We start from the raw sequence: 11,341 nt of genomic DNA on the forward strand, positions 1-11,341 counted from the left end.
CAGAACTTCCACTGCCAAGTGTGAGCCCCTCAACAGCTCTCTTATCCCTGGCAAGGTGCCTGGAAACATTTGCAATCTCTATCCCATCAGTATAGGTCCCAGAGTGGTCACATTGAAGAGAATCCACCCTTCCCCTGCCAGCCTGAGGTGGGCCTGCAGCATGAGAAAGCTTTGTTGGGTGAGACGTCTGTGCCTCATAGTTGTCTAGCTGGAACATAACTTGGCCTAATAGAGAAGCTGGCTGCTAGAAGAGGGATGCTGTGCTAACAAAACATGTGACCTGCCAGGATTTGGAATGTTGGCAAGCTGTTAGGTGGGGCAAAACATTTGGTAAAGCTCAACGGTGATGACTCATAAGGCAGATCGTGAGCTAAGTGTGCATGTCTAGTGGAGAGGCTGGGAAACAACCCTGGCCTGAATATTGGCCAGAGGCTGCATTTGACAAGGGACTACAAGGAAGCGATGAGCTAAAAAAAAAAAATCTGCACCTGCAAGCTGGGAGGAAAAGGAACGAAGGCCAGGAACGCAAGGACTTGAGGCTGAAAGAGCCCTCCTGTGCACCCCACGGGCAGGTACAGAGCCAGGACAGATTGTGGCGAGGGTGCCATCCTGGATCCAGATGCCCTCCTACGCCCCAGGTTATGATGCTGGGCACTGCTGCTGAGTTTCCCAAAGGCAGGTGTCAGGCAGAGGTGCGCAGCTCAGCAGTGTCCGGAGGTGGCGCTGTGGGCGTGGCTGTAGGCACCTGGAATGGAGTCACCTGCAGACCACAGAGTCATTTCGAGTTGAATTGCAAAAGAAAGAAGAGCCCCGGATGAAAGTTTGTGACTACTGGGACTTGAAAAGAACCTTGGCGGGGAAGAGGCTGAGAAAGCAGTTCTGCCACTGAGGAGGGCTCCTTTGAGGACACCATCAAGCGTGGCCAAGGAAACAGGAAAGGGGTCCTCACGAGGCTGGAACCCCAGGCCACAGAGAGCACGACTTGGGGGAGTGGGGTGTCCACTCCCAGACAGGGGCCCTGGCTGTGCCTGCCTGGCAAGACTTCAGATGGCCATGGAGCAGGGACTGCCAGGTGCCCTCCACACCCACTTTCACAGGGGTTACTGCAGTCGTCCTATCCCTGGGTGTGAGGGGCAGTGACGGTCTTCTAGCTCTTAGGTCTTTGGATGGGGTGGCGCCTCCCCCAGCCCTGATGTGAAGAAGGTACGTGAAGCAACCCATGCAGAGACGGCCCCAGACCCTAGACTGGAGTTGCTACCGCCACTGGAGGGGGATTCGTCTGCCCTGGGGAGGGGCGGGACATCCAGAACAGGGAAGAGGGTGAGTGGGACATTTGGTGGCTGGGGACTGGATGGTGATAGTGTCAGGGTTATTTGCCCAACACGTCCTGCCCTCCCCACTTCCTGGCTGCCACGTGTGGAGTGGAGCTGTGACTGGGCCTGGCCAGTGGGTTGAGAGAAGAGGCGTGCTGCTTCTGGGCCACGGCATGTTGGCCAGGTGTGTGTGGCACTGAGATGGTGGCACCACATCCTTGGGGACTCTGAAAAGCAGCAACACCTATCGCCTGGGAAAATGGAAATCTCAATTCTCCAAAACCAAACATGCCTGTCACCTGGTACCCATCTTGGGACAGGATCACCACTTGAGGCTGGGATTTGGCTTAAGCCACAAAGGTGAAGGCCCAGAGTGAAGGTGACACATGGCCTCCCTGTGACATCCAGAGGCCACTCAGGCCCAGGAGGTCCGGCCAAGGGGCTGGGCAAGACTCGGGGAGCCTGCTCTCAGGCTTGTGTATCAGAGGAGGGGGCCACGCCCAGCTCCTGACCAGCTGCAGGTTCCAAGTCCTGGCAGGCCAGCCCACCCTACACAGCCGGGAAGATGCAGAGGACAAAAGTCGAGAGAAAGAGGGAGGGAGATCAGGTTTGCAGAGTGGAAGTTTTAATGGGACCATCACCGTGATACCCCATCGCAGCAGTCCCAGGCTGGAGCCCCAGGCCCTGTCCGCCTCTCCCAGCATGGTGGGCCTAGAGAGAGCACCAGCACCACCTCCCACTTTCCCTAGGGTATTGCTGTGCCCATGTGCCTCCCACCCCAGGAAGCCACAAGAGACAGGCTCCCCAGACTCCCCCTGGGTCCTGGGACTCCCTGTTCTGAGGGGCTAAGGTTGCCTGGGGCCAGGGGGCCCTCCCCAGGGACAACTGTCCTCTCCCTGTGTCCCCTGCTCCCACACTGAGGGAATGTCTGTGTCCTTGTTCCTCTGCCAGGGGCCAACTGAGGCTGCCAACCCCAGGGGCGGGGTGCAGGGCTGTGCGGGGAGGGTGGCTCAGATCCCTGCAAGGAGGCGTGCTGCAGGGACAGCACAGCCCGGGGCCCTGGCAGATGTAAGGCACAGTGTGGCGGTCACCATAGGGCTGCTGGGGCCCTTGCCCCAGGGGCAGCACCTGGCAGGTGCTGGCATCCGGGGCTAGGCACAGCTGTCAGTGTTGAGACAGGAGGCATGGCGTGTGCGGGCTGGCCCCAGGGCCTGCAGTGCAAGAGAGCTGGGAGTGGGGAGGCCAGGTCCACAGGTCTCTGCCGGACACAAGGAGGTCCCTCTCCCCATTCTCCCTGCCTGGGAGAGCCCAGGGGAAGGGCTTGTGGGCCTGGGCAGAGCTCATGGCCAGAGCCATAGGCGCAGTCATGGCAGGCCTGGCCCACAGAAGGCACAATTGTGGTGTCTGGGAGGTCGAGGGTCAGCCCGCCAACAGGGCTAGGCAGACACATTGACGTCCCTGAGAGAGATGGCACTGCTGGGGGCCTCATCCCCAAGCAGCAGGGCCTGTGCGTCTGAGTCTGTGTCTGCTTCAGCCCTGCCCAGCTCCGTGCTGGGCTCTGGGGCAGGCTCTGTGCTAGAGCCCAAGCCCTGGGACAGGATCTGCTGGATGGCTCTGCGCAGGTTGGGGTGCAGCCGGCCCTGCGTCTGGTAGAAGACCTCCAGCGCGAAGGACTTGAGGGCACCGGTGCAGAGGTCCTCGTACAGCGGGATGGTGTACATGCGTGACATCTGCAGGAGGGTTACTCGGTCACACTGGTGGGCTCCCCAGGCCCCTCGAGCCAGCCCACCCTGCCAGACCGGCCAGGCGGCTCTCCTACCCCTGGCTCCCCAGTTTCATCATCAGGGCTATGGCCTGGAATCTGGTGTCCAGGAGGCCTGCCATTAGCCTCTAACCTCCACCCCACCCTTCCAGGCCGACCATGGAGTCCCCATCTCCAGGGAGCCTGGGCTGGAGGGAGCACATACAGGGAACAGGGCAGCCAGGGCCCACGGGCCTGAGGGCTCTGGGTTCTCTCTGAGGAGGTTGGACATCCCCTCTGCCCTGACCTGGACGCTGAAGGCCCAGGGCCCAGCAGGCTGAGGTGGCCTGGACCCCAGACTCCTGCTCCCAGCTGGTCCCTTCCACAGCTTCTCCAAGAACTGGTGGAGTCCAGGCTGCCCTCTGGCACCTGCACCCGGTGCATGCCCCCACTCCCAATAGACCCCTACGTCTTCCCCGCCCCATTCTCCAGAATGTGCCTGGCCTGCCCCAACAGCTCAGACTAGGGAGTCGGGTGGGACTCCCACTCTGCATGGCTAGGCCGTTCCAGGCTGCTCCCCTGGGCAGGTGACTGCACCTGGCTCTCCAGGAAGCGCCGCACCCTGTGGAGGTCAGGATAGTAGTCGTTGCGGACCACGATCTGTAGCCAGCGGATGCGGATCTCAGCGTTCATCGAGTCCAGCAGGGAGGAGTAACACTTGGACAGGCTCATCACCACCTCTGCAGGGCAGGGGGCAGGTCAGGGCTGAGCTGCTGTTGCACCCCAGCCCCTGGGCCACCCCCATCAGCTGCAAGGACCCACCCTGTGGCAGCGGGGACCCATCCAGGAGCCGGTCCAGGAAGAGTGCTGTCTGGAAGGTCCTCCACTTGGAGATGTCAATGGCACTGGCTGAGGCAGCTGCCTGGTCCAGGGGTTCTGCGGTCCACAGCTGGAAAAGGGCCTCCACGGGGCGGGTCAGGCTGGATCCCTGAGACAGGTCTGGCTCAGCCAGCGGTGGGCCTGTGGCATTGAGCCAGCGCTCGAATTCCAGCCCTGGAGGGGAGAAGTGACCCTGGGGTCCCTGCCCGGGCTGGGGAGGGGCTGCCTGAGCAATCTGCCCAGGAGACCCCAGACCCTGAGTGTGTCCCAGGCAGGTGGCCTGTTCCAGGGACATGGGCCGTTCAGGAAGGCGGGGTCAGCTCCAGCCAGCACTGCCACTTGAAGCCACTGAAGGGGCTTCTGTGAAGGGGTACAGGGAGGCAGAGGCTTGGGTTGGTGACCCAACCATGCCTCTCCTGGGTGGAAGACAATGAAGTAGTCTAAACCCAACCTCAGTGCTGGCAGAGGCCACCTGCGCCATGAGCCAGCAGGGGCGGGATGGGGGCAACAGGTTCTTAAGATGATGTTCCTGCTCTAAAAGGGCAGTGCCCATCCCCTACCCACAAAAAGCTCTTGGTGCACTTGCTGTACCTTCCAAAACTTGGTGTCACCATGCACAGCCCTCCCAGTGGCACCTCACCACCCTCCAGCAATTCTGGCCTCTCCCTCAATGTCTGAACCCTGCAGTGCCTTCCTGGGCCCCAAAGCCCTCAGACCCTCAGGGACACCCTTAGAAGTGATGCATAAGCAGGGCTGGCTGCTGTTTTCCAGCTCCAGGACACCCCCATCACCCGTCCTTCCTGCACCAGGCCCTTTGCACACCTGGTTTCCATGGCCCACTTCCTGGGAGTGCCTAACTCGGCCCACTTAGCCTTGTGCCACCGCCCCCAGGCAGGTCCCCAACCCCAGCCCTGTTCTCATAGCATACCGGCCTGGGGCCCATATGGTCCAGCAAGGGTCGGCTGAAGGACAGACAGTGAACTGACTGGCCTTTCCTCCAGGCGGAGCGGCCTCTCAGGCAGCAGAGGCCCCGCCTGTCATCACACCCACAGCTCCCTGACTGCAGCAGTGGGGTCAGCCTCACCTGCCCGGCAGTCCACGCTCTGCTCCTTCAGCTCCGGGAAGAAGCTCAGGAAGGAGTCCAGCAGGTCCTGGGCCACCACACTGGTGAACTTGTACTTCTCCACGTAGGCCTGTGTGGCAGAGGTGGGGCCTCAGCAGGCCTGGAAGGGCGGGGCACAGGCAGCCCCACGAGAGGCCTGCAGGGCACTGCAGGGCATGCGCCGAGGTACGTGCTGGACACAGGGCAGGCGCAGAGGCAGCTAGTAGGCATTGCGGAGCCAGCATTTGGCACACAGGCCCTGCCAAGTGACCAAACGGAGGGTGGGAGAAGGGAAGGTGGCAACCCAGGCACTCCCCACAAAGAAAGGCAGACTAGGTCACAGCCAGGCTCACAGGCCCCTGCCAATTCCACCCCAACTGCCAGAAGAGCAGGCAGCCCTGTGAGCTGGGGAGGGGCTGGGGGCAGGTGGCAGCAGGGCCGTCCTGGGCACGGGGCTGCTCACTCGGAGAAAGTCATCAAAGCGCTGTGGGTCTCCGCAGAGCTGGGACAGGTAGTACACGAAGCAGTAGCCCTTCTCGTAGGTGAACAGGTTCATCAGGTGGCTGGGATTCACTCCTGCAAGGTGAACACCCACCTGGGCTGGCGTCCGAGACCACCAGTGTCCCATGGGACAGGGAGGGGCGGTGGTCAGGCTCCGAGGAGCAGGAAGGGCCGAGGGCCACAGTCCCTCACATGTCCAGATGTGTACTGACGCCCTGGGCACCCCTTGGGGAAGACTGAGGACTCACACGCCACTGTGACCGGTGCTCAGAGCCAGGGAGGTGGCGGTGGCTGTGGGAGCCTGGGGAGGCCTTGCCCAGACGAGGGGCTCTCAGCTTGGCCTTGGCAGGGGTCCAGGCACAGTAGGGGACAGAGAAGCCACAGCCAGCACACACGAAGGACAGGCAAGGAGGCCTTGAGGGGTGACATCCCCGGTTCCAGGAGCGGGTCCTGAGGAGCAGGTACCTGGCTCCAGCTTGACCTGCAGTTTGCTGACCGGGCTGTCCTCTCCCAGAAGCTTCATCTGCCGGTGCAGGGCATCCAGGCGGAAGGCAGTCTCCAGGCAGGTGAAGGCAGCACCTGGATGGGGTCCGGAGACAGGGGAGAGGTGAGGGGGTGTAGGGGGAGTCGGGGGAAGCAGGGGGTGTGGGCACCTGCAGCATGGCAGGGGAGCCAGGCTGGGCTTTCTGCCCCTGGCTCAGTGCCCAGGGCCCCCAGTGGCTGCCCTCCCCGGCCCCGGCCGCACCGTAGGTCTCGGTGGTGATGCGGCGCTGGGCATAGGTGGCCAGGCCCTCGCTCAGCCACATCTCTTCCCACGTGGCGTTGGTGACGGCATTGCCGAACCAGCTGTGGGCCACCTCATGGATGACATCGATGACCAGGAACTCATCGCTCTCCAGGATGGAGGAGATGATGAAGGTGAGGCAGGGGTTCTCCATGGCCACGATGGGGAAGGAGGGGGGCAGGAAGACAATGTCGTACCTGCACCGGGAGGGCAGTGAGGGTGGCAGACCTCAGGGCTCAGACTCCCACCCGGCACACCCACACCCCACCTTCCACCCAGCGGGGATCAGCCCTGCCCCTGCAGTGAGCTCTGCTTCCTCCCCAGGAGATGGGGACAGGACACCCCAGGGGTCAGACGAGGGGCTCCCCCTCTGACTCCTCCTTCCAGTCAGCCAGGTCTACAGGTTCCCAGGGCCTACCTGCCCCACATGTACGGCCCATACAGCCGCTCAGCTGCACTCAGCCACTGCTCCACTGCGCCCGACAACTTGCTGGTGGCCGTGGGTAGGAGGCACGGCTCGGCCCACACGCGGCTTCTGTTGCATGCAGAGAGGGTCAGCTGAGGCCGAGCAGCCCCAGCCCGGCTCACCCCAAAAGGCTCTCCCACTGCCCTGGGGCTCCAGTAACACCCACACCTCATCCAGCCTGGCTGACCACCCTAGCCCGCAGCCTGCCCTGCCTCACTGGGTGGGCAGCTACCCTGGCCCTTCCCACAGCAGGGGCAGAGCTGCATTCTAGGGGCCACTTAGCTCATTTTATCTCTGGGTTGAAGGCACCAACGAAGGTGTGAGGGTGCTAGGCTGTGCGGGGGCCTTGGCAGGAAGGACCAGTTTCCAGGGCAGGCACTGGGTGGGCCAGGCTGCTGGGTCTGAGGGCACATGGGTGGGAGGGCCTGGCAGACAGGGCCCTGGCAGTGGCACCAAGGCAGGGGCAGGGCTGGCCCAGAGTACCCAGAGGTCAGTGGGGGTCCTCAGCAGGGCAGCTGTGGATACAGGTCACAGATCCCCGGTGGGGCTCTCCCTGAGGCCTGGGCAGCCTGGAAGGCCCTCCCTACCTGGGCCCGATGTCTGCTGGCTTGAGGTCTCCGGCCACCAGGGCCACGAGGTAGGCAGGCACGGGATGTTCCATGTGGAAGTGGAAGACGCCTTCTTCCTCCATGTACGCACTCTGGGTGGCACTCATCAGCACCTGCACCCCCGATGGCGCCTGTAAGGAGGCCAGACTGAGACCAGGAGGCCCCACCATCAACACACCCACAGCCCAGGCCAGGGAGCCTGTCAGGTTGCCCCACATTTGTAGCAGGAAACCCTACATCCCCATCAGGGAACGTTTCTGTCAGAGAACTTTTCTCCAGAGACCTGCCACCCTCCACTCAGAACCCCGAGGTCCCAGCCTGCAAACCTCATCTCAGTGCAGAGGGTGCTGCCAAGCTCAGGCCCGGTGACCTACAGACCCCACCAGAGATCAGCAGCTCTGTCTGGAGACCCCTTGTCTGGGGCCCCTACAATCCCTCACCCTGGGTCCAGGACCCTGAACCCCTCAGGCTCGTTGGAGGCAGCCCAGCTTCCCCTGTTCCCTGCAAAGCAGCTCCTCCCATAGAGTAGGGAAGGTGGGCTCCTGCTAGCACTGTGGCGTGCTGGCAGCTGGGGCCACAGTCCAGGCAGGTAGGAGCAAGGGGGAGGCGGTGTGGCCAGGCTGCTGGGCTGTCCTGGGAGCAAGGTGATGGCAGCTGGTGGCCCCTGACCTTGACGACGGCAGAGTAGGTGCACTTCACGGCAGGCGTGTCAAAGCACGGGAAGAAGGAGCGGTTGCACACGGAGTGGCCCTGGGTGAAGACGAAGGGCTTGGCGCAGCCATAGGTCAGCTCTGGGTCCAGCCACCAGATCTGCGGGCAGGATGGCACATCAGCAAAGGGCCACCCAGCTGGGGTGCTGGGCCCTAGCCACTGGGCAGCAGCCTGAGAGAAGGCAGGAGGCTCTGGGAAGTGACGATGGCTGGATTATCTTGCTGAGTTCATCGAGCGCCAATAGCCACCCCCTAGCCTTCACTTGCCTGCCGGGGCAGGGGGACATCGCGGGCAGGTGACCCAGGGTGTGGCCTGCACTGTGTCATCAGGGCCAGACCTCAACCCAGGCAGGAGGCCCTGTGTCAGGGAGCCGACAGGGGAATCTCCCAGCTAACACCAGGGCGAAGAAAGGGAATAGCCCATCATTGCGTTATCTTAGCTTCCTTAGGGAAACTAAGGCAAAGTCAGAACACACTCAGTCCAAATTCCCAGCAGCTCATCTGGTCATGGCAGGAAAGGGAGCCTGGGATGTGGAAGCTGGGAAGCCAGAGCCTCCTGATGGCTACACACTGGCAGGCAGCACACCTGAGCCCAGAGCCGCCCTGAGCCCAGGCAGCCTCGCCTGGAGGGACCCCGCAGGAGACAGGCTCCAGGCCAGGGAATGGCAAGCAGGGAGTGGAGGCCAGGCCAGAGGCCCTTGCTGGCAGGGGACAGGAGTGGCTAAGGGAAGGATGGCCGGGGCCACTGCCTGGAGGCTGGGGGCTGCGGTGAGTGCTGTGGAATGGGTGTGCTCACAGCAGCTGCTGCCCACCTAAGGTCATGCCCTGGCAAACCTCTCATCTGCGCCATAGCTGTTGAGGCTTTCCTCACCCCGAGATGCTGAGGCCAGGCCCCAGCCCCACTGAGAAGCCCGCACCCCTGGGCCCTCCTGCCACTATCCTGCCGCACCCATCTCATCTTCCTTCCAAGAATTCTGACCTCTCCAATGAGGGCAGCTCAGAGTCTGGGAGGGGGACCCTCTCCCAACCACAGCCACGTTACCTTCGTCCCGAGTCAGCCCTGCACGCCGTCCCCACCCTCCCCTCTGCCTGAATGAGATTGTCAAGGCAAACTGAATTGCTCCTCAGGCATGGGCCCTCCCAAGACCATGAGTGGGAGACGCCCCCAACACCTTCTGAGAGTGGACGAGTGGAATCCACAGCTGATGGCCACTGACGGCCCGGAGGATCCCAGACCAGGAGGGCTGCCTCCCCTGCAGACCCAGCCAGACCCCTGCCAGCACTCTCAGATCTCTTCCAAACTTCCTGTTGGTGTCCTGGCCCTGCCCCAGCCGGGCACAGGCGTCTTTTCGTTCCTGCTAAGCCCTGGGCTGCCAGGGTGTTCAGGACCCACCTGGGGAGCCATTCACAAATGCAGCCTCTCCCTTGGGGGTGCTGGGACCTGGGAATTGGTATGAAGGAACCTCACTGCAGGAGTCTCCTCAAGGCCAGGGAGAAGCCCATCCCTCAGTTCTCACCTGTCATACTGAGAGGCATACTTGCCACCTGTCAGAGCCCTGGAATACCACAGCAGGGGTGGGGCTGGCTGGCCAGGGGCCTGTACACCCACAGGGGTTCTGGGAGGAAGGTGAGGTGGCAGGTCCTGCTTAGGGCTCCTGGGAAATGTACAGGAAGCGCACAGGGGTGCACTGGTCTGGGTTCTTCCTGCCCAGATGTCACCTTGGCTCTTTGTGGCTTGACGCCTCTCCACCACCCTGTCTATTTATGTGCCGTGATCAGTGACAGCTGGACTTCCCAGCACCTCCACAGCTGTGTGTGTGCTGCATATGTTGGGTGTCACATGTGTGCCATCCATACCACCTGGGGATGCAGTATGAACCCCCATGCTGTAGGCAGGAAAGGCCCTGCTCCATCCTGTACACACCCCCACTGGTGGAGGTGGAGGGGGTGCTGCAGCCACAGCGCCAGCCTGAGCCACCTGGCCTTTCTTGCAGAGCCTCTAGAGTGGTGGGTACCCAGTGTGCAAGCCCTGCAGAGCCTATGTGTGTCTATGTTGGGGTCGCGGGGCCCACTGGTCTCAACACTCCACCAGTGCTGGCCAAGGGAGCCCCAAACCGAGCATCACAACCACCCCCCGCCCATGGCCCTTTCCTCTGCCTCTGGCTTGGACACATCTGCAGGCCCTGGTCACATGGAGGCCCTTCCTCAGCTGACACTCCAGCCCTACCCTCGGTGCCAGGATCCTGCAGATGTACACCTTGGTGGGTGACAGAAGCTGCATGTACCCAGGCAGGGACCGAACACTTGAACGGGAGGCTTCCCTGAGTGACATGCTGTCCGGTGTCCCCGAAGGACTCTGGCCTCTATGCAAAGGTCCTAAGGGCTCACAGGCAACAGCTGGGAATCACCGGGGTGAGGGGAGGGGGGCACCTGTAGGGCACAGATTCGCGTCTCTCAGCCTGGCCGTGCGGCGAGAGGCCGCTAGCAGCGCCCTGCGGACCGGCCCGCAGCCCCGGCGCCCGCCCCGGACTCACGGCGGGGGCGTCGGTCGAGGTGTAGCGCAGGATAACCTGGAAGGGCTGGTGCGCCTGCAGCTCGGGCGGCAGCGTGACGGTGAGTGAGGAGCCGTAGTCGGTGAACGGGTCCACCCTGAAGGCCAGCGGGCAGCAGGCGGGCTCGGCGCCGGGCGCCTCAGGGAAGGCGGGCAGCGGGGGCGGCGGCGCGGGACCCGGCCCGGGGGCGGAGAAGGCGAAGGCGCAGGGCGTCTCGGCGGCGGCGGGGGCGCGACGGAAGGCGGCCGAATGCAGGCGCAGGGCCGGGTGCGCGTCGAGCACGAGCGCGCGGGGCGCGGGCCGCAGCGCGCACAGCTCGAGCACCAGGCAGCCGGCCAGCTCGCGCGCTTCGGGCCGCAGCTCCAGGCCCAGCTGCAGGTGGCGGAGGCGGAAGAGCTGCGCGCTGGAGGCCGAGGCCACGTCCAGGGCGGGCGGAGGCTCGGGCGGCGGGCGGACGGGCGCGGTCTCGGCGCCGGGCGCCTGGCGGCAGCAGCACTGCGCGGCCATGGCCGCCGGCACTAGGTGAAATCCATGGGCGGCGGCCGCGCCGGGCCGCGGGCAGCGGGCTAGGGGCGCCGGGCGACGGCGGCGGGGCGCGGGCACAACAGGAAGTCGCGCCGGGAGCCGCCCGGCCCGGCCCCGCGCCGTGCGCCGCCCCGCTCGGGCTCCGCTCGGCCGCCGCCGG

The 11,341-nt window shown here is 63.6% G+C and overlaps 1 protein-coding gene across 2 annotated transcripts; it reads right to left on the bottom strand.

Moving 5' to 3' along the window:
* Window positions 1–1,921: 1,921 nt before the first annotated feature.
* Window positions 1,922–11,253, bottom strand: RNPEPL1 (arginyl aminopeptidase like 1). 2 transcript variants are annotated; one of them, XM_050751539.1, is made up of 11 exons: window positions 10,639–11,253; window positions 8,064–8,204; window positions 7,374–7,525; window positions 6,739–6,855; window positions 6,282–6,517; window positions 6,002–6,115; window positions 5,499–5,611; window positions 5,018–5,126; window positions 3,877–4,074; window positions 3,652–3,794; window positions 1,922–3,043 (listed from the first exon to the last, which is right to left on the bottom strand). In XM_050751539.1, exons 1-11 carry the CDS (start codon window positions 11,161–11,163, stop codon window positions 2,750–2,752), a joined length of 2,142 nt encoding a protein of 713 aa, XP_050607496.1. In that variant the 5' UTR covers window positions 11,164–11,253; the 3' UTR covers window positions 1,922–2,749. The 2 variants fall into 2 exon arrangements, with proteins under 2 accessions (XP_050607496.1, XP_050607495.1); XM_050751538.1 differs by having other exon boundaries at window positions 3,877–4,107.
* Between the last annotated feature and the right edge of the window lie 88 nt (window positions 11,254–11,341).

Source organism: Macaca thibetana, chromosome 12 (assembly GCF_024542745.1).
Source record: "Macaca thibetana thibetana isolate TM-01 chromosome 12, ASM2454274v1, whole genome shotgun sequence".
NCBI lineage: Eukaryota > Metazoa > Chordata > Mammalia > Primates > Cercopithecidae > Macaca > Macaca thibetana.

What these genes read in the sequence shown, in the direction of transcription:
- RNPEPL1 (XM_050751538.1), bottom strand. Translation starts at nt 11,163, where the DNA reads ATGGCCGCGCAGTGCTGCTGCCGCCAGGCGCCCGGCGCCGAGACCGCG. An exon ending in CCTCGACCGACGCCCCCGCC is followed by an intron (nt 8,205 to 10,638) that starts GTGAGTCCGGGG and finishes TCCTGCCCGCAG; the next exon opens with ATCTGGTGGCTGGACCCAGA. An exon ending in GAGCGTGGACTGCCGGGCAG is followed by an intron (nt 4,108 to 5,017) that starts GTGAGGCTGACC and finishes TCTCCCCTCCAG; the next exon opens with GGCTGGAATTCGAGCGCTGG.